General features: G+C 37.0%; 1 protein-coding gene across 1 annotated transcript in view; it reads right to left on the minus strand.

The window, feature by feature from the left end:
- Nucleotides 1-3,635: 3,635 nt before the first annotated feature.
- The window catches only part of LOC123705469 (titin-like), a 65,915-nt gene continuing 41,895 nt past the window's right edge, over nucleotides 3,636-27,655 (minus strand). Inside the window, exons 14-28 of the mRNA XM_045654248.1 lie at nucleotides 14,620-16,581; nucleotides 13,576-13,620; nucleotides 12,845-12,955; nucleotides 11,745-11,897; nucleotides 10,469-11,440; nucleotides 8,830-10,206; nucleotides 8,374-8,661; nucleotides 8,144-8,285; nucleotides 7,333-8,045; nucleotides 6,838-7,140; nucleotides 6,191-6,487; nucleotides 5,622-5,726; nucleotides 5,193-5,387; nucleotides 4,510-4,815; nucleotides 3,636-4,143 (exon numbers count right to left, since the gene is read on the minus strand). Coding sequence (XP_045510204.1) covers nucleotides 3,950-4,143; nucleotides 4,510-4,815; nucleotides 5,193-5,387; nucleotides 5,622-5,726; nucleotides 6,191-6,487; nucleotides 6,838-7,140; nucleotides 7,333-8,045; nucleotides 8,144-8,285; nucleotides 8,374-8,661; nucleotides 8,830-10,206; nucleotides 10,469-11,440; nucleotides 11,745-11,897; nucleotides 12,845-12,955; nucleotides 13,576-13,620; nucleotides 14,620-16,581 — 7,163 coding nt within the window. The 3' untranslated portion in view covers nucleotides 3,636-3,949. The remainder of the gene's footprint in view (nucleotides 4,144-4,509; nucleotides 4,816-5,192; nucleotides 5,388-5,621; nucleotides 5,727-6,190; nucleotides 6,488-6,837; nucleotides 7,141-7,332; nucleotides 8,046-8,143; nucleotides 8,286-8,373; nucleotides 8,662-8,829; nucleotides 10,207-10,468; nucleotides 11,441-11,744; nucleotides 11,898-12,844; nucleotides 12,956-13,575; nucleotides 13,621-14,619; nucleotides 16,582-27,655) is intronic.

Genomic DNA, 27,655 nt, shown 5'->3' on the forward strand with positions numbered 1-27,655 from the left:
TATCAAAGCATCCAATACTTTCGTTCAGGGAATCCCCGAAGGAGAATTATTGCCCCGCAATTGCACCTAGGTAGGTAATAAATGTCAAGCACAATTTCTGTTTTATGGAAAAAAAGGCGTCAGAATAATTCGTTTATAAATCAAATATTACTGAGATTCACAAGGTCATAACTCATAACATGACATACTTTGTACACCAAAAAAATTTCTAACTTTTTAATCGTAGTTTATTAACATCATTTATAGATATAAGCCCCGCAACAATAATATTTTGATATGAGGTGATCCCCTGTTAGCCCGTCGGCGAGTTAGAGTTTGAGACCGAATTACCTTATTGAAAAAAATACCGAGTGGGAAAGTTAAGTTTCATTTTAGAGGTAACATTTTTTTATGATACCAATTAATACAGATTTTCAGAGAATTTATTATACAGATAAAGGATGAGACGCTACACCGTGTCGCAACCGTCCCATCCGAGGCTCGATGTAAATGTATGGCGATGGCGATGCTTGACTGTAGCTCGGTGGCCGGCGCGGCCATGCACAGTACAGGGCACGACGTTAAAATGTCCCTGTTGTTTCATTTGTTTCCTGACTCCAGCACGCCGATATCCCGGCACCGTGAGATCATGCTTAAATTTTAATTATGGGTTGTATAAACATCGGTCCCTATAATGGTCCCTATACTAAGTAACTAAAAAATACTAAAATAAAAAATACTAAAATAAACTACCAATTCTTGATGGATGGATGTTGGTTATTCGAACGGGAACGGGAACTATACGGATTTTTCTTTGAAAACGCGGGCGAAGCCGCGGGCGCAAGTCTAGTACTGAAATAAATAATAAAACACTAAAATACAGGGAAGTATCCAGGTACAAGAATCTTAGTACAAAGGTATAAAATATCTTAAAATGTTTAATAAAACCTCGTCTCCTAAAACGCGATATTACGTTACAAGTGTCATGGCGTTGCAGTGTAACAGCTCTGAATATCTCGAGATGATCTCACATAAGTCGTTCCTGCTTTTATTCTCGCTTTTTGCATTAAAACTTCTGCTAAGTTTTTGCTTTGACTCCGCTCTTTGAGCTGCGCACTGAGCTCATTCTTTCGTGAATTTAATGGATGTAAGAGCGCGCCTGTAATTTAGCTATCACATGCATATGTAGGTCTCTATCTATTATCGTGAAGCGGATAATTTTCAGGAATCCTCAGGCTCGTATCAAAGTCTGTATAATGTAAAGGCACCTTGATTTATGTACGAATCTTTATTCATTCACGAAGTTATAGTGGGTACCTTTATGGAATACTTTCATATTATGTTATGTTTATTGTCTAGTTAGTTTAAAGCAGGTAATAATACCTTTACCAATACTAACATACCTACATACTCTCGTAATATGAATGGAAGTTAAGATTATAGACAAAATTTCTGTGGTGGTACAAAAATTAAAGCGTAAGTTTCTTAATATAATTAAAAAATAAATTACCGCATTGCCTTTCTAACACAATCCATTATAATGGATTATTGTAAGTAAGTAAATTAATTTTATCCTGACTACGGAACTCTGCAGCGCGGATGAACACAAATAAGATTATTATATCCCTCCGGCTCGAATTATTGGCCGATGAAGTATTAAACCTAATAATTATAAAATAGCTTCATAGCTAAGTAACAAACATAATTGCATTGAATTACAATGTATAGCGGAATGAAATCCATGCTAACGAAGTTATGAGCTAATAAAATTTTGGCTCGCCCGCCGCTACAACAAGGCTACAACCAATTTAATTTGTAGCAAGTCAACATGCACTCCGTGAGTCGTGACTCGACTGCAATCTAACCATCAGATATTACAAATAGAAATTTAGGTAATTTTATTTTATTTTAATATAAAAATTAAGAATAAATGAACAGAAAACTAGATACTATTATTAAATTACAAGCCCCTTTCCCTTTAGATTTGTTATATATTATCGATAAAAAAACCATATACCTACTTATAAAGATAGAAAGAAAGAAAGAAACCATTCATTCCAACACACACAACACACATATCAAATATCATTGTAAATTATAAATAAGAGGTAATAGAAAACATAAATAATTTATGTGTAATTGCGTGCGCTACAAAAGGAAGCCAATCAGGATACCTGAGACATAATACCTCAGCACTGATTTTCAGTGACCCCCTTACGACATCCATCCATCCAGATTGTCAGCTGCTTTACTGGCTAATAAATAAGGATAACATAATACATAAATATAATTCGTGGAGTAAACTTGATAATTTTATGCTTCACAATAAACATATTTATGGGCTCCACACTATTGCTGGGTTTGGCCACCCAGGGTATTATGGGTTGGGCTTGTAAATTTCAATTAGACCAATGGACACACCTTTTGGCAATAAAAAAATGGGGCAATAATAAATTTAAGTAGTTTTATTACAATGTAACACAGTCATGAAGAGTAACTGGATCTTCGACGGATATTTGCCTGGCATTGCAAATATTTTATGGGATATTGGAGAAACAGTTCCACTATTTATAAGCCAGCTCTTTATCTACATAATTTACCTACCTAATCGGAAATAAGGTACTTGATATCGAATACATTAATACTTTATATTATATACCTAGTTGTTAGGATAATAAAATTAAATTAACATTTCAGCGAAAATATTGTTGTACTTTTACGTAGAAATTTATATCATTGGAGATAGCTTAGTTATGTGTAGGTACATACAATAACCTCGTCTAGACTCTAGGTACCTAGTTATCATGACGCTATGACGAGTTGGCTTCGAAAACCCAAAATTACATCTCAGCTCTTTGTTAGCCGTTAAGATGAAAATTATGAACATTCAAAGTACCTACTTCTTAGGTCGGTAAGTACCTACCTACTTATTAAAAATATACATATTCGTTAGATAATATGACATAATACTAAGCACAAATGCATAATCGCTCCTGAAAATACCACAATCGTTTAATCTGCCAAATGTTACGTAGCTACAATTAGTGGAAAGCTGATCAACAACCCTTACGATATAGTTAATACTGGATAATAAATTGCATAACAAGTTAGTCGAGGGGAGTCTCCTGTGTCACAAAGGGAGGTATACGACAAACTGAAAACAAGTCGCAAATAAAAAGCACTAGAACACTGCAGGTCCCTTTGTAATTCATCCGTTGCCGAGATGAATTTCCGTCAGTTCCACAATACCGTTTAAATAGCGTAAGTTTAAGCAAAGGAAATTATATTTGTTGTTTGCTCACTGGAATTCCAATTAAATTTTTCTTTCAGGATTTTATTCGTTTTAAATTTCATACTAAGTAGGTATACGACGCTTTAACCACTTTAACTTCACGCCATCAACACCTCTCGTTATTTCGTTTAACGAACAATGACATGCGAAAAATATTTGATTCTAACCAAAACGAATTGCATGAAATTTTAGATGAAATTTGACGAATGGTATGCGAATGGTATTGAGTTTTACTGCACAAACTTTTCAATGGCTTTATTTACTTTAATGCTTGATTTAACGTCAAATTCAACACGCGAGGAAAATGCTTTTACCTGCTTGCAATTAAATTTTAATGGTAAACACGCAAATAAAATGCCGTAAATATTATTTTAACAGCAATTTATTATCGAACATTTGAGTAATACAATATAAAACCTGACCAGTTGTGTTCGTGCCTCGTATATCGAAATGAAAATTTTGCACCTATATTAACGTCTCCCACCGACGCACGAACACGTCGGTCAGGTTTTATTTACAATAGAGAAATAAATTAAATAAATAAATATCTTAGTCTAGAATAAATACTTCAACTGAATCGTCGAAGGATGTACGCTTTAGCGCTAAACTACGACTATCGTACTAGAATGGGTCGTGTTGAGATATCACAGGTAATTATTGTTTGGACGCGCGGGGTGTTCACTTGAAGAGTTGTTTGGCGTAGTACCAGATGCGGAAGAAGTACTCGTCGCGGCGAAGGAGCGAGCCCCTCGCGTACGAGCGGATGTCGGCGTCCATGTTGTGCTCGCGGAGCCACGAGGTCGTGGTTTGGCTGAACGACGTCGGCTCTGTGGCTTCCGTCATCTCCCCTGGCTCCTCGTCGAAGTGCGAATCTGATACGGACATTTCTCAATTAGTTACATGTAATTTATTTTTTATGTAATCGACTCGCTTGGTCGAGTTTAGTGTCAAGTTTTGAATGCTGCGAATAAAGTGCAGCAAAGTCTTTAATCTTCTTTAATAGATGTGACTTTAATAATAAGCAGTAATAATAAAGTACTCGGTAACAGTTACAGATTTATTCAATACTATGTACTGATCGAAATAAAGACATTTTTTTTGAGGTTACACTTCGTTTAATTTTATGGTACTTAAGTAGTCAAAGCAAAGGAGAATACTATTCTAATTAATGGATTATGACCTCATAGATGACCTGTCATTGCAGTGGGAGAAAAAACGCGCTGATGAAAGACACTCACCTTCCCCGGGCAGGACTTTGAACGGCTCATCGGACTCGAGCGGCTCGCTGAGTCCGATCTCGTTCCTCGCGTATATCCGCACCATGTACGTGTGGTTCTCGTTCAGGTCCCGTACGTTGAACTGGAGGTTGTTCGCGTCCACTTTGCCGACCTCTATCCACATGGTCTTGGTGACGTCACGGATGGCTATATTGTATCCGAGGAGGGGAGCACCTCCGTCCCACTCTGGGGTTCCCCAGCAAGTCATCACCATGTTGTTGCCGACCATGCGCATTTCGAGCGGCGCGGTCGGGGGTGACGGCACCGCTGGGAGGGGGAAAATTTCAATAGAGGTTTAAATTTTGAATAATAAATGGGCCGATTAAATGTATGTGTATTGTGTATCGAGATTGATTGGATTGTGTGAGGACACAATATTTTTTTGCAATAAATCAAAACCAAGCCATAAACTTAAAATTATTTTATAGGTATCTAAATTATAACTTATTCTTGAAAATGATGCTGTTCATTTCGAGGAATTAGGATTATGACAAATACAGTATTACAGCAGTGTCCCAAAATTTCTGCCCAATTTTTATTCCTTATAGTAAATAAGTAAATTGTCAGTCTTTGCTGCTATCCGTCTATATTTTTTTTTGCTATAGATTTAACTACTGAACCAGTAACTACTAATTAAAACTTACTCGCATGTTTGTCCAAGCGCACATGCTGCGACTGTGTTGGCAGACTCACGCCGATCGCGTTTTCAGCAGATATCCTGAACACGATCTGTTCCTTGTCCTTCAGGTTCTCTATGCAGTGTTCGAACACTGATCCGCCAACGGTTATCACCTTCGACCACGATTTCCCTTTCACCGTCTTGTACTCGATGATGTAGTCTGAAAAGTTAAATTCGCTTACTAAAATATTTGGATTTAATCAAACTGTAATTCAAATTATTTAGGATTTGCTGATATTTTACTACTAATATTAATACTTCTTCATATGATTTATTTATATTAACTATTGCAAAATGCTAGTACATAAAACATTTCGGATTCTCCCAAATATTGATTATTACATGCTCTTTTAGAAAAGGCTATCACACGAAATATTCTTTATTAAAAACTTACTCGTCACAGGGCTTCCACCGTCACTATCCGGTGCGGCCCACTGCAGTGTCACAGACCTAGATGTTATCTCCCTTACTATGAACCTTTGAGGCCGTGAGGGAGGAGCTGAAATATGAGAAAATGTAAATTTATACTCTTGACCATCTGGCCACTATCTAGTGGTTGGCCGAAATAAAAAGTTTTCGTTGAAAGCGTTTGCTGACGTTCTTGTTAAGCTGCCATGTAAAAGCATACAGAGGTACTAAATAGTTATATCGTATAATCAGTCAGCGTGTGTGTACAATTTTCTAAACAGCACCTAGTTAATGTGTTAGTGCCTGATATTATATATAATTATTCTTCAGTTTGATTGAATTTCTTGTGCATCATTAACGAAGCTTCTTTATTAAGCATGTATCTATTTTGTTACTTGTTAAAATTTTGCTAGCTAATTAAACATAGACTAACAATACCCGTACAAGCTTTTATTATATCTAAGCCTAATAAGCGCAAAATTTTTGAAGCTAGATAACATCGATATTGAAGCCCAAGCGTAATCTCATCCAGCCAGCTATGTCTTGGACACCTACACAATGTTTTTCCAATAGTTATCTTCTCGTCAGAAACGTATGGCAAACTCGTGCCAATTTCATTTCTAGCGCATATTCTAAATTGATATGTGGAGTTTAGTGATAGTTTGTCTATTTCAGCCAATGTTTCTGGTACGGTCGCCACATGTATCCATTGTTTGGAATCCTGCTTTATTTCAACGGAGTAATCCAGAATTGCTGAACCTCCGTTTTTCTCCGAAGGATTCCATGTTATTGTAACAGATTTGTTGTCAATACCATATATACCCAATGGACCCAAGGGTGGGGATGGAACGTCTTTAAAATAATATTAAAATATTATGTTAATGATAATTTAGACATCATTATTAAATGTATATTCAAATAATGTTTAATACTTGTATAATAAATCATCTAGTTATAGTGTGTTGTTTTAAATGTTTAAAAAAGAAATCCTGACTTATATGAACAAGACAGTTTTTCGAGGATGGTCGGTAACGATTTAACTTGAAAAGAAATGATCTGGATGAAATTAATAACTACTACAACTATGTCAATACATTTGTAAAAGATTAAAACAAAATAAAAGTATTTCAAATAAATCAGGATTCCTCTAAAGATACAATTTTCCATCCAAGTTAATATACTAATCATAGGAAGCAACTTACCTAAAGCAGTCTTAATAACAATCGGTTCGCTTTCCAAAGCCTCCGATACGCCGACGGGATTTTGCGCCATAACGCGGAACATGTATTCACAGTTTTCGTTCAGTCTTTGAATGCAATATGTTTCCACGTCCTTATTGACATCGGCCACTCTCACCCATTGATTTACTTCAGGATCATGCTTCTCTATAGCATACTTGGTCAGTTCGATACCACCGTCGTCGACTGGTGGTTTCCATTCTATTGTTACTGATTCTCTACTAATTTCTCGGAGGACTACTGGGCCTTTGGGTTTACTGGGCTTATCTAAAAAGTAATTCAAAATATCTTAGCGACGATAGGCAATGAATATTTTACTAGTTTAATTAAATTAAAATATAGTTTTTAATTAAAATGATTAACATATTCACATGGCGGTGATATTCTATTAAATATTAACGCCTCATCTTGTGATGGTACAATTACTGAATTACTCAAATAAATGCGCACATTACTTACCGAATACTTTGAGAGAAAGATCCAATGCAGAAGTTCCTGCTTTGTTACTTGCTTCTATAGTGTATTTACCACTATGAGATCGCTTAAGTTTAGATATCCTGATGATACTCGTGATTTCAGTCGTTATTATTTCAATCTCTTCCGTCGTTTCAAGTCTGGTACCATTCCTATACCAAATAACGTTTGGTCGCGGAATTCCTTCAATATTCGCCGTAACTGACCATTCTTTGTCAATCTTATTCTTTTGATCAATTTCACTGTCGGCCACAGTTATAATAGGCTTCAACTGTATCTCCAAATTACACGACGTCTCAACGTCACCGAATTCATTCGTAGCGATACATTTGTATTCACCTTCAGATGTCTTAGAAGCTGTTATAACTAAAGTTGCTACTCGGTTGACATATGTTGCTTTAGCTGTTTTCAATTGTTTTCCGTTCTTAACCCATATTACTTTAGGCTCAGGAACACCACCGAATATACAAGAAAGCTCCACGCTTTCATCGGGGTTAACTATAATATCTTTGAGTGGTTTTTCTACACTAGGTGCTTGACCTACACTAGCTTTTTCAATTCGAATAAATTCAGTGACCTCAGAAGATTCGCTTATACCTACTTCGTTTACAGCGAACACGCGGAATCTATACGAAGATTTTGTCTTCAAATTTTCGACGCAGTATTGGTTCTTCCTTATACTTTCTATGGAAATCCATCTGTAACAAATTATTATTTGAAATCCAAAGACATGACATCGCTCAAACATGTAACTGTACTACAGCTCAATATATTCCGTGACGGTTGATATACTTACTCGGTTGTATTTATCTCTTGATATTCCACAACATAACATTCTATCTGTGAATATCCAGTATCGGTAGGTTCACTCCAGTAAATATTCACAAACGTGTTATCGACGTCAAGCACTTTTGGAGCTCCGGGCGGTGAAGGAATATCTTAAATAAAATAAAAAAAATATATTATTATCATGATGTTTTTTTTCTATATGGTTCCTTTGAAACATTGAACAATTAGTTATCTTACCCATAACGATGACTTTAATTTCAATTTCTACTACTCCACAGTTATTTTCGAGTTTGAGTTTATAAATACCAGCGTCGGAATGTTCAATTTTCCTTATGGTAAGGCTTGCATTTTGTGAATCGATGGATGGTTTTGTATGTTTAGATCTTTTGATAATCTTAGCATTTACGATCCATTCGTCATTTGGAGGTGGGTTTGCTTCATACTGAACATTGATAGTAACATCGCCGCCGCGTTTTACTTTATATTCCTTTTCATAAGCAATAACTTTAGGCGGGAATTCAATAACTGTAATAAAATAAATAGGTACCTAATTATAATTTTTGAATATAATCTGAATTAATGCCCTATCTTTACATAAAAAAATTAAAGACTTGAATAATAAATATCACTTTATAATATAAACTATATACATTAATCGATTTTAAATTATATCAGTAAAGAAAAATCACAAACCTTCAACTTTCAATTTCGTAGAACACCTTGCATCAAATAAGACACAAGAGTATTCACTTTGATCCTCTTCGATGCAGTTCCTTATAATAAGGGTTCGCTTCTTTCCGTCTCTTATCAACGTGAATTTGTCAGTATCTTCGAGGACAGTCTTTCGCTTGTACCACACCACATCATATTTTTCATCCGGTACTTCGACCGTTAAGTAGGCATCTGCGGCCAATGGAATGACTACAGTTTCTGGTAGACGTATAGTAAAATCAATAGAAGGTTCGTCCACAACAAGCTTCGCTACACATCTCTCACTTCCGACTTCACATGCGTATTCGCCCGCGTCACTAAGATCACAGTCATATATTTTTAGCTTTTGTTTCTTTCCATCGATCGTTAGCTGCATGTGGTTCGAAAATTGTATTTCTGAGCCATCCTTAAGCCACCTCACTAGAGCATCACCCTTAGTGAGTTCAATTTCAAATGTAGCTTTATGTCCTTTATTTACTCTTTGGTCTTGTAGCCTTGATATAATTTCAGGAGGTAATTCGACAACCGTTATTTCTGCAGTACATAAATCATCTCTTAACTTGCATACATATTCGCCTTCATCATGCACAGATGTATTCCTTATAAATAGTTTACGAACGTTTCCACGCTTTTCCAATTCATACTTGTTCTTTTTAGATTTAATTTCTTCACCATCCTTTTCCCAGATTACATCAGCTGTTTCTGAATTGATTTCAACTTCAAGAATGGCAATGTCTTTTTCTTTAACCTCAAAATCTTGAAGCCTACGTAAGAATTCAGGTATAGTCTCGTGTACAGTTAAGCTGGTACTGGTTTCCTGATCTTTAACAACGCATTTTAATGTTCCCTTATCGGACAGTTTTGCTTTTTTAATTCTTAATTTGTGCAATCTTCCTTCTTGTATAATTTCTCTATGATCCATACCACTCAATTCCTTGTTATTATGGTACCATTTTGTGGAAACTGTGTGTGATGTTTTGCATTCTAATATAACCGTTTTTCCTTCTTCAATTTCATATGTTTTCTCTAATTTCTTCACAAAAGTTACTTTTTCAACATCAATTGTCACTTTTGCACCGTGCGATGCTTTTCCGGCACTGTTGGATGCGACACATTTGTAATCACCTGAGTCTACTTCCGAGTCCACATTTGTAATAATTAATTCAATATTTTCACCATCAAACCTTTGCGTTATTGTTTCTGAAGGTGTAATTATTTTATTATTTCTATACCATGTTATCGAAGGTACGGGATTTCCAGTCACTTTAGCAGTAAGTTTTATAGTTTCCTTTTCTTTAACAGTTATTTCTTGGAATCGATGAATAAACAGAGGAGGCTCCGCATTTTCTTCTGTTGGTTCTGGAAATTTATTAATAATATTTTAAACATAGAAATAAAAAACAAAAACACTTTTAGAACAATTCACACTAAAAAAAATCACAATAAAAAGTAATTGTGATTTTTTTTACAACGTTGTGAATGTAGCAGGATTTCCTTTAAAAGGGCATATAAATATTATACTGTACAAAATATAAAATTCTATAAGTATGTAATGGAATGTAGATTCATTAGTATTTCCTAGCACTTATTTATTGTTATTATCGTAAAACTTATACCATACCTTCAATTACAATTACAGCACTCGTTTCTGTTTCACCTTCTGAGTTGATGGCTTTCAATGTGTATACTCCATCATCCTTTCCTTTCTTAGGTTTAATAATTGTAATGGAATGAACATTGCCATCAGATTTCACAGGAACAGATTTAAGAAGTTTATTATTACGGAACCACGTAACTTTAGGTTCAGGATTTCCAACCACTTGAGTCGTTAGTACGAAACTCTCACCTTCCCGAATGCTTATATTTTTCAATGGTTCAATTACTTGCGGTTTTTCTTTTTCTCCCGTTTTAATTTTGAGAACAATTGGCAAGCTTGCTTCACCTTCCCTATTCATCGCTAATACAGTGTATGTTCCCTCTTGACATTTTTTAACATGAGATATTTTTAATACACTGCAATACATATGCATGTCTGATTCAGTGACTATAGAAATATTTTCATTTGGCATTATTTCATCACCTTTGAACAACCAAGTGATGTCAGGCTCGGGTATTGCGACCAAACGACATTCAAGATATATGTCAGATCCTTCATCGACGTATTGTGCTTTTGGACGTTTTGAAAAGGTTGGTGGTATACCTTCCAAAATATCTGCCAATGACGATTCTCTTGAAAGACTCTTTCGGGACAAAATAGTCATTTCAGATCCGTGGTCAGAAAGAGGAGCCTCGACTATCAACTCGGTTGTGCTCGAGGCAAAACCTGCTGCATTTTTCGCAACGCATGTGAATGTACCCGCATCTTCTGGGAATACTTCGCGAATTACAAGTGTCGAAACGTTGTCATCATCGTAATACATTTGGAAATCTTGCGATGGTTTAATAATGGCAGTCTGTCGGAACCAAGTGATTTGTGGTCTTGGATAGCCTTCAACTTGGCATTCGAATTGGACGGTGGAGCCATCAGGTGTATGTTTTGGCCGTAGCTTTTCAACAAATATAGGAGCAATGGCTTGTTCTTCAGATGTTGGCTCTGAAATAATTATATGAATATTTGAAAAACCCGTTATCATTCATCTAAAATACAGGTTTGAAATGGTAAAATATTTTTTAAATCGGTTGAGTTGTAAATTTATCTTATATATCAAGAAATGATCGAATTCCTGGTTGCCTGGAAGAAATTACTAATAAGTGATAAAGTTTAAGTTCTAAATAAGTTGTACTCTTTCTTTTTATGTATTTGTAAGATGCCTTGTATTTATTTCATTAACGATATAAATAGTAATTACATAATAATTTAGGGTATGATTAATGAAGAATTTACAAGTAAATCTTACTTTCAAATACTGGAAGTTTATCTATTTTTTCGTTCAACTTCTTCTGTAGATACAAAGTATAATTCTCTTCATCCATTAAGTACTGAGCAGGAACCCAACCTTTTTCTTCAGTGAGATGTTTACGTACGTACCACCAGTCCTGATTCGTTGTGTCTAAAATATAAAAATAAAACCTTCAAATACACTGCACCAAATAAGGTTGACAAGGAGTGGTGACATAAAAAAAGTAATTGTGATTTTATAGATGGTAGGAAGCTAGAGACAGACTATTTTTAGGGTTCTGAACCTCAAAAGGAATAAACAGAACCCTTAGTGGCCATCCATTAATCACGTGATGTTTTTTTTGGTATTTTTTGACCCCCCCTCCCCCTTGGTGATACGTGGTGAGGTTTAAGACTACACCTACCCTCCCCCCTATATCACGTGTATTTTTTCGTACCTGCAAAGAATCAATTTTTTATTTATAAAAAAATACTGGTATAAGTATCATCTAATTTTATTATAGTAAATTAAAGACTACTATAATAAACGTTCAGAGGTAGACGGAAAGATTGCAGTTTGTTTTTGAATGACATAAAAATAATGAAAGATATGCGAAAAAGTTGTACGCGTTTGACTAAAAATAAATTCATGTAACGCTGCTTTTCGGTTGAGTATCGTGCGCTTGTCGAAAAATAAATACACGTGATATATTACTTTACCCCCCCTCCCCCTTGTGATATTTCGTGATGTTTTGATGGTCCCCTCCCCCCTCCTTGCAAGCCTCACGTGATTAATGGACAGCCCCTTATAGGATCACTTTGCTGTCCGTCTTAGTAGTAAGTTGAAATTCTTATAGCACAGATCAAGGAAAAATTGCTTAAAGCATTAATTAAAGTTACAACATAATAAAAAAATAGGTTTGTCCGGAGCCCTCGATGCGCGAGTTCAACTCGCACTTGGCCGGTTTTATTTACGTTAAGCATATAATGATATGATATAGAAAATTGGCATTCCCATTGGAATTTCTTGTATCTACGTGGGCAAAGTTAGTAATATATTGTTTCACTATTATATTAATTAAAGAATTAGAATATGATTAGATATAAAATAAAATTTACCTAGTATGTACAATCGTTCACCCTCTACTAAACTTATAGCTTCATCAGTTTCGGCAACATACGAGTAAACTGCGAATACGATGTCACCAGAGCGTACATTAACTGGAGTTTCTGAAAATGAAGGTAGTTGTTTAAAAAGGTCAACAAATTTTATGCAAATTGTTTAAATATTACAATACAAACACTTTTATAAACTCATAGTTGTGAAATACTAAATAAATTATTTTATAGTTGAACCAACTAGAGGCATTTATGAGATTATTGCTATATTTATTTGCTACGAGCGGTCCGCCCCGGCTTCGCCCGTGGTACATGTTTACGTTTTCTCTCCATAACAACGATCCTCGTACTTCAAGGAATATTATAAAAAAATAATTAACGAAATCGGTTCAGCCGTTCTCGAGTTATGCGCTTACCAACACATTTTGCGATTCATTTTTATATTATAGACTAGCGGTCCGCCCCGGCTTCACCCGTGGTACATATTCACGTTTTCTCTACATAAGAACCATCCTTGAACTTCAAGGAATATTATAAAAAAATAATTAACGAAATCGGTTCAGCCGTTCTCGAGTTATGCGCTTACCAACACATTTTACGATTCATTTTTATATTATAGATTATAGATTTCAAAAATAATTATATAATATTTAACTGTAACCCAACAACCGCAAGCTAGACAATGCCTGAGATTGCGCTGCGAACATAACTAGCTACTATTTAGTACATACCTGGGAATTCTTGTTCTCTTGCTATACTCATCGTTACATCTGCTTCTGTAAATTTAATAGTGTATTGAAATATTTATCAAAGACCGTATCAAATATTTACACGGCATTATTTTTATTCTATACTAGCTTCCGCCCGCGACTCCGTCCGCGCGGATGTCGGTCTTCGCGTGGATGGTTTATTTCTTCATTTTGAGTAACTCTGACAATGATATCTTATAAATATCTATTGGACCCAAATACGGCTAGGCCTATAATAATACGCAACGTGTATTCGCGGTTCTACAGAACAACGTCTATGGATAAAACTGAAAAATTAAGATTAATTTTTTTCTACGTATTTTTCCAGGATAAAAAGTATTCTATTTTACGCCCAGGATAATAAGGTATAATTATACCAAGTTTCATCGAAATCGAACCGTTAGTTTTCACGTGATGCCTGAACATACAGACAGACAGACAGACAAAAATTTTTTTAAACACATATTTGGGTTTGGTATCGATCCAGTAACACCCCCTGGTATTTATTTTTTCAATATTTTCAATGTACAGAATTGACCCTTCTACAGATTTATTATATTACTAGCTTACCGCCCGCGGCTTCGCCCGCTTTCTCTAAAACGATTTGAAATTTAAACTATCCTATCTCTCAAGTTGGATCGAACTGCACATGGTGTGCAAATTTTATTATAATCGGTTAAGTGGTTTAGGAGTCCATTGAGGACAAACAGTGTGACACGAGATTTATATAATATATAAGATAAGATAAGATAAGATAAGATGTATAGATTTGAAATATATTTACCACCCTGCTAAACTAAACTAAAAATATTAATTAATGCAAAACTATATATTAACAATATATTACATTTAAAATCGATGATGAATGGGCTTTATTCATAACTCGCCACTATGTGTGGATATGAATATTTTTTTTTTATCAAATGTAGAAACTTTTAATTGTTTTTCAAAACAATCAAATACATATTTAAGAAATAAAATAAGATAAAATAATGTTTGTAATTAAAAGGGAATATTATAGTATACCTTGTATAGTTAAAGGCTTCTTAGGCTTTCGCTTTGCTGATATGGTAATTTCCTCTTCTTCAAATGTTGGTGCTTTGTTAACCCTTTTCGGTTTGAGTGCCACGTTTAATTCTTCTACCTCGTTTACTTCGTACGGTGTCTTCTTTTGTTTTCGTTTAAGAACCATTTCTACATTTCCTTCTGATTCATCTTCACTTATGATTACTTCTTCCACTTGTTCAGTATCTTCGATATATTTTTCTACTTTAATTGAAACTTCATCAGCTGCTTCGGTTTTACTAACCTTTTTCTTAGGCTTAATTTTAATTTTACTAGAAAGGGTCAAATCTTCTTGCTTACGTTGTTCTATTTGTTGCTTTATATCAAAGGCAATTTCTTCTTGATTATCTATGACATATTCATGTTTTTTATCTAAAGTTATATTTACATCTTCCATAATTTCTGAAGTTTCAATAGGTTTTTTTGGCTTAGCCAAAGTTACAGACATATCCTCTTCATGTGTTTTCTGCATGACTTTTGATTTTTTCATAGATAAAACCACATTTGCAGATTCTTTATCCACATCACTTTCAGTATCAGAAATAATAATTTCTTCTACCGATTGATCATCTTCATAGAATTTAATGGAAGTTTCATTAGCTTCTTCTCCAAAAGTGGGTTGCTTTTGTGGTTTTAATTTCACTTTACTAGACATGGATATCTCTTCCTCTGCATAAGAATTCAATTGGATATTAAATTCCTGTTCAACGTCTTCCAAAGTTTTGGTACTTTTCGGTCTAAAGACAACTATTTCTGGTTCCGTTATTTCGGGCAGTGTTACAGATGATTTTCGAGTAGGTTTTAATTTCTTTTTTATAACAACTTCATCTTCTATTTCCTCCACTTTTTTCAAACTAGGTTTGCGAGGAAGTATAGTGAATTGTTCTGGTTCTTCATCCTTTTCGTCACTTGTTATGTTCTCGTTGATTGATTTATCATCCTCTGGAAGCTGAATTTTTGATTCAATTATATCTTCATGTGTAAACATCGGCTTTTCTAATTCAATTTTTTCAACTTCTGGGAGTACAACTTGTTTTATAGGTTTTTTCTTTATTTTTGCAGCTTCTTTGACATTTCTTGATAATATGCCGCTCTGTCTTATACTATCTATTATAGAAACAGACGGTTTTAATATCTCTGGTGGCCAATCGTTTATGAACTTTATTCGGCTTTTTAATTGTAATTTAGGAATTTTAGCAATGGCACGGTCTTGTTTCTCTTGTGTTATAGTTTTCTTTAGTTTAATTTTCGTAAATTGAGGTCCTTCAGTATTTTCTGCATGTTGCGGCTTATCTATTTGCAACACTTTTTGTTCTATTTTAATGGGCACCAATTTATTTTTCTTTTTGCTAGCCGGAATTTCATTTGTTACTGTTTCTTCTTTTAACGGTTCTTTCGATTGCTGGTTCGGTAAAACTTCGACTGTATCAGTAATATCTTTAGCTCTATCAAATTCTATTTTTTCAAGCTGCTCTAATTCAGTCTTTTCTAGATCTGGAAGTAATTCTTCTTTTATTATTTTCTTTTTAATCTTTTTAGCCTCTTTTATATTTCGTGATAAATCTCCACACTGCTTTATGCTTCCTATATTAGTAAGTATAGGTTTTATTGGATTTGGAGGCCAATCCGTGATTAATTTTATTCTGCTTTTTAATTGAAACTTAGGTAAAGCTACTGTCTTTGGTTCTTCTCTGGGTTTTTGTGTAGGCTTTTTAAGCTTCAGTTTAGCAAATTGAGGCCCTTCTAGCTCTTCAGGTTTTTGAGGGGAACTCATCTCTAGTGAAACATGCTCGATTTTCTGGGGTTTTAATTTTTTCTTTGTTTTATCCGTTACTTCAAGGGTTACAGTCTTTTGAGGAAGTGATGGCTTTTCGTCTTCTTCTGTTTTAATTTCTTCAGGCGTTTCAATTTTCTTGAAGACATCTGTAATAAAAAAAAAAATAAAAAAAGTAAATATGGAATGCCCATAAATATCATTAACTCAGTAATTAAATTTTATATCTAAAATACAATGTTTTAGAAAACTGAGTTTAATTTAATTGTTGATTCGTTGAGAACGAAAATAACAATAATAAAACATATTTTTAAAAAATCATAATTATAACAAAAATGCTAATTGTTCACAAAAAAGCTTTGAAGTACAGAGGCTAGACTATAAATTGCTATGGATGGATAATTACATAAGGTTAGCTTCGACAAATATCAAAAATACATTATATATTTTGATTTTCTTCAAACATAAATTAAAATTAACATAATAGACTTACAATGCTGATAATAAGAAAATATTAATAAAGTATGAATATCTTTAAATATAATTTTGACAAACGTTTAATTTATCGTATAGGAGGTAGCAACGTTGACAAGAGAGAATTTTAGTATAGTTGGTTCTTTGATATACTGTTCCTCTTGCTATTTCGGTTAGAGTCCGCGCTGTCTGACTGGCCGCAGTGGTTGCGTTTATTAGTTGCGCATCTTATCTGCACAGGAAAATATTCTTAATTTAAAGTCATTTTTTAACGCGTAATTTTTAATCTTTTGCCTTTAGATAGATCCATCAGACATTCATTTTTATTGCAAGACGTTTTTTTCGTTGTTAAATAGGTGCCAGACGCATTTTTTTATTTCAAAATAATTAAAATATCATCGAAATAAGTGAAATTCCATCCATTATTTTTAAAACGTTAATAGCTCCCGTACCATTAGTAGTAAACGATTACACTGTGTTTAGGATTTAAAGTACATAATTATTTTTTTTCTTACATTTAGTAGTTAATGAATAATCTTAAAATTATTACGATACCTAATTTTTATTTCGCAGTGAGTCTAGTGCAGCAGAATGTCAGTTTTGTATTTATACAATTTTTATGATACTATTTATTGTATCATCCGAAATTACATTATAATAAATCTATTTCGACTACAGGAACCACATATTTGAATTTAATAAATCATTCGACCTTAGCAGACGACGTAATAAGAAACAAACATTGACGTTTGTCTTGTTTAAATTGTATCAACTCTATTAACTTATAAAGTTATTATAGCTGGGCTGGTGAAAACAATATATAAAATCTTTTCACGTTTAACTTACCTTCAAGGTTGTTGATTTCTCTTCTGATGGTACCTGAAAATTAATAACTAACCGCCTCCGCTACACAGACAGTGAACTTAATTTCTGAAATTTCATGCACTTCTTAAACCTACCATACATTGAAACGTTTTGGTTTTAACTTAGCACTCCAACCTCCATTAGCGATTTCTTTATCTCAAATATTTCTGGTGTGCCGTCCAGTGAGATCACATACACCGGTTCGTGAATGAAAACGCAGTTACAGTACTCCCAAACTAATAATGCGCATAGAAAAATTCGTCACTGTTCGGCAACTGTCATATTCCCCGAGCCTCCGAAGACGATATGTATAAAGAGTGGTTAAATATATTTTCTTCAAGCATAGTTTATTAGAATTATGAGTTTTATTGTGATTTTATGGTAAAATAGATAAGTAACGAAATTTGTTTAGCGAGGATAAGCCTCACGATTGCGAATATATATTTTGTTGTATTGATTTACTTGGAAAATTCTATAGGTACTAAGAACTATTAAAGCGTCTTACTAAAACTGGCGTAATGATGGATGTACGGAAGGTTAAAAAAGACAAAGTTTATATTTAAAAAAATGATTTTCAAACACTGGTTTACATTTAAATTGTGAAATCTAATCATTAAAATCTCAGTCCAAAGGATTCACACATAATCAGGGATTATCTCTATTTTTGATATCGTAGAATGATCAAAACTTTCATTATTCTCTTATTAATTTTCACTTTCCCAACTGCTATCTGCTACCTGTGTAAATAATCATTTTACTGGAAAATTCAACTTTGAAATAAAACTAAGAAGGGTGTGTAACAGTAGCTCTATAAAATACCATATAGAGATAATACGTGCGGTCACCACCAGTATATAAAGACGACTGATGGATTTTTGAATTTTTTGACTGACAGGCTACCGTCACCTATCACCCGAATTGTTTTCGATTGTGTATGAATCTGAATGGACTCCTATTTCTTTCGAACAAGGTGCAAGATGAAAGTGCATTGTTTAGGGCACTTACGATTCAATGATTCGGGGTGATTCGGGTGTTTCTGGAAATACGATAATTAGTGAAGATCTGCATGCGCATTATTAATTTTGGAGTACTGTACAAGCATTCGTCACTGCTATCATTTTTGAAGTTTCTGGCAATTGTTGTTTTTATTTTCTTGGGAAGTTTTTAACTAAGAGCCAGCGCGCACGAACAACTTTGTCTCCGCAACTATTTTGTCTCTCCCACCCATGGGCTAGTATGAAAGTGCGCGCACGCAGCGACGCAACTCCCCATACAAATTGATGGGAGAGACAAAATAGTTGCGGAGACAAAGTTGCTCGTGCGCGCTGGCTCTAATATTTTCTTAATATCCTTACCTGCCTGCGTGTCCATTTCTTTAGTAGCATTGTCTTCAGAAAATTCAATGATTTCTTTAGGTTCATCAGAAGTAAATATGTTTACGGTGATTTCAAAAAACTCACTATCTTTGTAATTAGGTCGACCAAATGTATTTATAAATGTGAACTCTTCACCTGTCTCAATTTTAGTGTCCGTAATTTCAACCGTTTCAAGTGTGTCCAGGGTAGTCTGTACTGGTTTATGTAACTGATCGATAGGTGTAATGTTTTCGTCTGTGATGTCTGTTATTTGTGAAGTGTCTGGTGTGTGTACTGTTTTAGTTTTCTTTGTACGTTTCTTAACCGTTTTCACTGTGACCTTACCTTCAAGTGTGTCAATTTCTTCGATGGTAGTCTCTTCGGGAACTTCCTCTGGTTCATCGGTCGTGGAAGTGATTTCAGTGATTTCATGTACCTCTTGCACCTCACCATCTTTACCCTTGACTCGACGCTTCTTAGTTGTAACTTTTCTCACACCAACCGTATCCGTTTTGGTTTCTGTTATTTCAAACGTTTCAGGCTCATCTTCCAACGGAGTGGCCTGTTCCGGTTCAAGTGGTTGATCGAGAGGTGTAATGCTGTCGTCTGTGACGTCTGTTATTTGTGTAGTGTCTGGTGTATGTACTGTTTTAAATTTCTTTGTACGTTTCTTAACTGTTTTCAGTGTGACCTTACCTTCAGGTGTGTCAATTTCTTCGATGGTAGTCTCTTTGGGAACGTCTGGAGCTTCCTCTGGTTCATTGGTCGTCGAAGTGATTTCAGAGATTTCATGTACCTCTTGCACCTCGCCTTCTTTACCCTTGAGTCGACGCTTCTTAGTTGTAACTTTTCTCACACCACCCGCATCCGGTTTGGTTTCTGTTATTTCAAACGTTTCAGGCTCATCTTCCAACGGAGTGGCCTGTTCCGGTTCAAGTGGTTGATCGAGAGGTGTAATGCTGTCGTCTGTGATGTCTGTTATTTGTGTAGTGTCTGGTGTGTGTACTGTTTTAGTTTTCTTTGTACGTTTCTTAACTGTTTTCACTGTGACCTTACCTTCAGGTGTGTCAATCTCTTCGACGGTAGTCTCTTCGGGAACTTCCTCTGGTTCATCGGTCGTGGAAGTGATTTCAGTGATTTCATGTACCTCTTGCATCTCACCATCTTTACCCTTGACTCGACGCTTCTTAGTTGTAACTTTTCTCACACCACCCGTATCCGTTTTGGTTTCTGTTATTTCAAACGTTTCAGGCTCATCTTCCAACGGAGTGGCCTGTTCCGGTTCAAGTGGTTGATCAAGAGGTGTAATGCTGTCGTCTGTGATGTCTGTTATTTGTGAAATGTCTGGTGTGTGTACTGTTTTAGTTTTCTTTGAACGTTTCTTAACCGTTTTCACTGTGACCTTACCTTCAGGTGTGTCAATTTCTTCAATGGTAGTCTCTTCGGGAACTTCCTCTGGTTCATCGGTCGTGGAAGTGATTTCAGTGATTTCATGTACCTCTTGCACCTCACCATCTTTACCCTTGACTCGACGCTTCTTAGTTGTAACTTTTCTCACACCACCCGTATCCGTTTTGGTTTCTGTTATTTCAACCGTTTCAGGCTCATCTTCCAACGGAGTGGCCTGTTCCGGTTCAAGTGGTTGATCGAGAGGTGAAATGCTGTCGTCTGTGATGTCTGTTATTTGTGAAGTGTCTGGTGTTTTAGTTTTCTTTGTACGTTTCTTAACTGTTTTGACTGTGACCTTACCTTCGGGTGTGTCAATTTCTTTGATGGTAGTCTCTTCGGGAACGTCTGGAACTTCCGCTGGTTCATCGGTCGTCGAAGTGATTTCAGTGATTTCATGTACCTCTTTCACCTCGCCATCTTTACCCTTAACTCGACGCTTCTTAGTTGTAACTTTTCTCACACCACCCGTATCCGTTTTGGTTTCTGTTATTTCCACTGTTTCAGGCTCATCTTCCAACGGAGTGGCTTGTTCCGGTTCAACTGGTTGATCGAGTGGTGTAATGCTTTTGTCTGTGATGTCTGTTATTTGTGTAGTGTCTGGTGTGTGTACTGTTTTAGTTTTGTTTGTACGTTTCTTAACTGTTTTCACTGTGACCTTACCTTCAGGTGTGTCAATTTCTTCGATGATAGTCTCTTCGGGAACTTCCTCTGGTTCATCGGTCGTGGAAGTGATTTCAGGGATTTCATGTACCTCTTGCATCTCACCATCTTTACCCTTGACTCGACGCTTCTTAGTTGTAACTTTTCTCACACCACCCGTTTCCGTTTTGGTTTCTGTTATTTCAAACGTTTCAGGCTCATCTTCCAACGGAATGGCCTGTTCCGGTTCAAGTGATTGATCGAGTGGTGTAATGCTGTCGTCTGTGATGTCTGTTATTTGTGAAGAGTCTGGTGTGTGTACTGTTTTAGTTTTCTTTGTAAGTTTCTTAACCGTTTTCACTGTGACCTTACCTTCAGGTGTGTCAATTTCTTCGATGATAGTCTCTTTGGGAACTTCTGGAACTTCCTCTGGTTCATCGGTTGTCGAAGTGATTTCAGTAATTTCATGTACCTCTTGCACTTCGCCATCATTACCCTGGACTCGACGCTTCTTAGTTGTAACTTTTCTCACACCACCCGTATCCGTTTTGGTTTCTGTTATTTCCACTGTTTCAGGCTCATCTTCCAACGGAGTGGCTTGTTCTGGTTCAACTGGTTGATCGAGTTGTGTAATGCTTTCGTCTGTGATGTCTGTTATTTGTGTAGTGTCTGGTGTGTGTACTGTTTTAGTTTTCTTTGTACGTTTCTTAACTGTTTTCACTGTGACCTTACCTTCAGGTGTGTCAATTTCTTCGATGATAGTCTCTTCGGGAACTTCCTCTGGTTCATCAGTCGTGGAAGTGATTTCAGTGATTTCATGTACCTCTTGCACCTCACCATCTTTGCCCTTGACTCTACGCTTCTTTGTTTTAACTTTTCTGACCTCACCATTTTCCGTTTTTGTTTCCGTAACTTCAACCGTTTCAGGCTCATCTTCAAACGGAGTGGCCTGTTCCGGTTCAAGTGGTTGATCGGGAGGTATTATACTGTCGTCTGTGATGTCTGTAATTTGTGTAGTGTCTGGTGTGTGTACTGTTTTAAATTTCTTTGTTCGTTTCTTAACTGTTTTCAGTGTAACCTTACCTTCAGGTGTGTCAATTTCTTCGATGGTAGTCTCTTCGGGAACTTCTGGAACTTCTTCTGGTTCATCGGTCGTGGAAGTGATTTCATGTACCTCTTGCACCTCACCATCTTTACCCTTGACTCGACGCTTCTTAGTTGTAACTTTTCTCACACCACCCGTATCCGTTTTGGTTTCTGTTATTTCCACTGTTTCAGGCTCATCTTTAAACGGAGTGGCCTGTTCCGGTTCAACTGGTTGATTGAGTGGTGTAATGCTTTCGTCTGTGATGTCTGTTTTTTGTGTAGTGTCCGGTGTGTGTTCTGTTTTAGTTTTCTTTGTACCTTTCTTAACTGTTTTCACTGTGACCTTACCTTCAGGTGTGTCAATTTCTTCAATGATAGTCTCTTCGGGAACGTCTGGAACTTCCTCTGGTTCATCGGTCGTCGAAGTGATTTCAGTGATTTCATGTACCTCTTGCACCTCGCCGTCTTTACCCTTAACTCGACGCTTCTTAGTTGTAACTTTTCTCACACCACCCGTATCCGTTTTGGTTTCTGTTATTTCAAACGTTTCAGGCTCATCTTCCAACAGAGTGGCCTGTTCCGGTTCAACTGGTTGATCGAGTGGTGTAATGCTGTCGTCTGTGATGTCTGTTATTTGTGTAGTGTCTGGTGTGTGTACTGTTTTAAATTTCTTTGTACGTTTCTTAACTGTTTTCAGTATGACCTTACATTCAGGTGTGTCAATTTCTTCGATGGTAGTCTCTTCGGGAACTTCTGGAACTTCCTCTGGTTCATCGGTCGTCGAAGTGATTTCAGTGATTTCATGTACCTCTTGCACCTCACCATCTTTGCCCTTGACTCTACGCTTCTTTGTTTTAACTTTTCTGACCTCACCATTTTCCGTTTTTGTTTCCGTAACTTCAACCGTTTCAGGCTCATCTTCCAACGGAGTGGCCTGCTCCGGTTCAAGTGGTTGATCGAGTGGTGTAATGCTTTCGTCTGTGATGTCTGTTATTTGTGTAGTGTCCGGTGTGTGTTCTGTTTTAGTTTTCTTTGTACGTTTCTTAACTGTTTTCACTGTGACCTTACCTTCAGGTGTGTCAATTTCTTCGATGATAGTCTCTTCGGGAACGCCTGGAACTTCCTCTGGTTCATCAGTCGTCGAAGTGATTTCAGTGATTTCATGTACCTCTTGCACCTCGCCATCTTTACCCTTAACTCGACGCTTCTTAGTTGTAACTTTTCTCACACCACCCGTATCCGTTTTGGTTTCTGTTATTTCAAACGTTTCAGGCTCATCTTCCAACAGAGTGGCCTGTTCCGGTTCAACTGGTTGATCGAGTGGTGTAATGCTGTCGTCTGTGATGTCTGTTATTTGTGTAGTGTCTGGTGTGTGTACTGTTTTAAATTTCTTTGTACGTTTCTTAACTGTTTTCAGTGTGACCTTACATTCAGGTGTGTCAATTTCTTCGATGGTAGTCTCTTCGGGAACTTCTGGAACTTCCTCTGGTTCATCGGTCGTCGAAGTGATTTCAGTGATTTCATGTACCTCTTGCACCTCACCATCTTTGCCCTTGACTCTACGCTTCTTTGTTTTAACTTTTCTGACCTCACCATTTTCCGTTTTTGTTTCCGTAACTTCAACCGTTTCAGGCTCATCTTCCAACGGAGTGGCCTGTTCCGGTTCAAGTGGTTGATCGAGAGGTGTAATGCTGTCGTCTGTGATGTCTGTTATTTGTGTAGTGTCCGGTGTGTGTTCTGTTTTAGTTTTCTTTGTACGTTTCTTAACTGTTTTCAGTGTAACCTTACCTTCAGGTGTGTCAATTTCTTCGATGGTAGTCTCTTCGGGAACTTCTGGAACTTCTTCTGGTTCATCGGTCGTGGAAGTGATTTCAGTGATTTCATGTACCTCTTGCACCTCACCATCTATGCCCTTGACTCTACGCTTCTTTGTTTTAACTTTTCTGACCTCACAGTTTTCCGTTTTTGTTTCCGTAACTTCAACCGTTTCAGGCTCATCTTCCAACGGAGTGGCCTGTTCCGGTTCAAGTGGTTGTTCGAGTGGTGTAATGCTTTCGTCTGTGATCTCGGTAATTTGAGTAGTGTCTGGTGTGTGTACTGTTTTAGTTTTCTTTGTTCGTTTCTTAACTGTTTTCACTGAAACCTTTCCTTCAGGTGTGTCAATATCTTCGATGGTAGTCTCTTCAGAAACGTCTGGAACTTCCTCTGGTTCATCGGTCGTCGAAGTGATATCAGTGATTTCATGTACCTCTTGCACCTCGCCATCTTTACCCTTAACTCGACGCTTCTTAGTTGAAACTTTTCTCACACCACCCGTATCCGTTTTGGTTTCTGTTATTTCAAACGTTCCAGGCTCATCTTCCAACGGAGTGGCTTGTTCGGGTTTGTGTAGTTGATCGAGTTGTGTAATGCTGCCGTCTGTGATGTCTGTTATTTGTGTAGTGTCTGGTGTGTGTACTGTTTTAGTTTTCTTTGTACGTTTCTTGACTGTTTTCACTGTGACCTTACCTACAGGTGTGTCAATTTCTTCGATGGTAGTCTCTTCGGGAACTTCCTCTGGTTCATCGGTCGTGGCAGTGATTTCAGTGATTTCATGTACCTCTTGCATCTCACCATCTTTACCCTTGACTCGACGCTTCTTAGTTGTAACTTTTCTCACACCACCCGTATCCGTTTTGGTTTCTGTTATTTCAAACGTTTCAGGCTCATCTTCCAACAGAGTGGCCTGTTCCGGTTCAACTGGTTGATCGAGTGGTGTAATGCTGTCGTCTGTGATGTCTGTTATTTGTGTAGTGTCTGGTGTGTGTACTGTTTTAGTTTTCTTTGTTCGTTTCTTAACTATTTTCACTGTGACCTTTCCTTCAGGTGTGTCAATTTCTTCGATGGTAGTCTCTTCAGGAACGTCTGGAACTTCCTCTGGTTCATCGGTCGTGGAAGTGATTTCAGTGATTTCTTGTACCTCTTGCATCTCACCATCTTTACCCTTGACTCGACGCTTCTTAGTTGTATCTTTTCTAACACCACCCGTCTCTGTTTTGGTTTCTGTTATTTCCACTGTTTCAGGCTCATCTTCCAACGGAGTGGCCTGTTCCGGTTCGAGTGGTTGATCGAGTGGTGTAATGCTGTCGTCTGTGATGTCTGTTATTTGAGTAGTGTCTGGTGTGTGTACTGTTTTAGTTTTCTTTGTTCGTTTCTTAACTGTTTTCACTGTGACCTTTCCTTCAGGTGTGTCAATTTCTTCGATGGTAGTCTCTTCAGGAACGTCTGGAACTTCCTCTAATTCATAGGTCATGGAATTGACTTCAGTGATTTCATGTACCTCTTGCACCTCACCATCTTTGCTCTTGACTCGCCTCTTGTAAAGTTTATCTTTTCTCACTTCACCGATTTCCATTTTTGTTTCCGTAATTACAACAATTTCAGGCTCATCTTCCAACGGAGTGGCCTGCTCCGGTTCAAGTGGTTGATCGAGTGGTGTAATGCTTTCGTCTGTGATGTCTGTTATTTGTGGAGTGTCTGGTGTGTGTACTGTTTTAATTTTCTTTGTACGTGTCTTAACTGTTTTCACTGTGACCTTACCTTCAGGTGTGTCAATCTCTTCGACGGTAGTCTCTTCCGGAACTTCTCGAATTTCCTCTGGTTCATCACTTGTCGAAGTGATTTCAGTGATTTCATGTACCTCTTGCGCCTCACCATCTTCGCCCTTGACTCGTCGCTTCTTAGTTTTAATTTTTCTTACTTCACCGATTTCCGTTTTTGTTTCCGTAACTTCAACCGTTTCTGGCTCATCTTCCAATGGAGTGGCCTGTTCCGGTTCAACTGGCTGATCGAGTGGTGTAATGCTTTCGTCCGTGATCTCGGTTATTTGAGTAGTGTCTGGTGTGTGCATTGTTTTAGTTTTCTTTGTTCGTTTCTTTACTGTTTTCTCTGTGACCTTACCTTCAGGTGTGTCAATTTCTTCGATGATAGTCTCTTCGGGAACTTCTGGAACTTCCTCTGGTTCATCGGTCGTCGAAGTGATTTCAGTGATTTCATGTACCTCTTGCACCTCGCCATCTTTACCCTTAACTCGACGCTTCTTAGTTGAAACTTTTCTTACACAACCCGTATCCGTTTTGGTTTCTGTTATTTCAAACGTTTCAGGCTCATCTTCAAACGGAGTGGCTTGTTCAGGTTTGTGTGGTTGATCGAGTGGTGTAATGCTGTCGTCTGTGATGTCTGTTATTTGTGTAGTGTCTGGTGTGTGTACTGTTTTAAACATCTTTGTACGTTTCTTTACTGTTTTCACTGTGCCCTTACCTTCAGGTGTGTCAATTTCTTCAATGGTGGTCTGTTCGGGAACTTCTGGAACTTCCTCTGGTTCTACGGTCGTCGAAGTCATTTCAGTGATTTCATGTACCTCTTGCACCTCACCATCTTTGCCATTGACTCTACGCTTCTTTGTTTTAACTTTTCTGACTTCACCGGTTTCCGTTTTTGTTTCCGTAACTTCAACCGTTTCAGGCTCATCTTCCAACGGAGTGGCCTGTTCCGGTTCAACTGACTGATAGAGTGGTGTAATGCTTTCGTCTGTGATGTCTGTTATTTGAGTAGTGTCTGGTGTGTGTACTTTTTTAGTTTTGTTTGTACGTTTCTTAACCGTTTTCACTGTGACCTTACCTTCAGGTGTGTCAATTTCTTCGATGGTAGCCTCTTCGGGAACGTCTGGAACTTCCTCTGGTTCATCAATAGTCGAAGTGATTTCAGTGATTTCATGTATCTCTTGCACCTCGCCTTCTTTACCCTTGACTCGACGCTTCTTAGTTGTAACTTTTCTCACACCACCCGTATCCGTTTTGGTTTCTGTTATTTCAAACGTTTCAGGCTCATCTTCCAACGGAGCGGCCTGCTCCGGTTCAAGTGGTTGATCGAGTGGTGTAATGCTTTCGTCTGTAATGTCTGTTACTTGTGTAGTGTCTGGTGTGGGTACTGTTTTAAATTTCTTTGTACGTTTCTTAACTGTTTTCAGTGTGACCTTACCTTCAGGTGTGTCAATTTCTTCGATGGTAGTCTCTTCGGGAACTTCTTGAACTTCCTCTGGTTCATCAATATTCGAAGTGATTTCAGTGATTTCTTGTATCTCTTGCACCACACCATCTTTGCCCTTGACTCGCCGCTTCTTTGTTTTAACCATTCTGACTTCACCGGTTTCCGTTTTTGTTTCCGTAACTTCAACCGTTTCAGGCTCATCATCCAACGGAGTGGCCTTTTCTGGTTCAACTGGTTGATCGAGTGGTGTAATGCTTTCGTCTGTGATGTCTGTTATTTGAGTAGTGTCTGGTGTGTGTACTGTTTTAGTTTTCTTTGTACGTTTCTT

Source organism: Colias croceus, chromosome Z (assembly GCF_905220415.1).
Source record: "Colias croceus chromosome Z, ilColCroc2.1".
Lineage (NCBI taxonomy): Eukaryota > Metazoa > Arthropoda > Insecta > Lepidoptera > Pieridae > Colias > Colias croceus.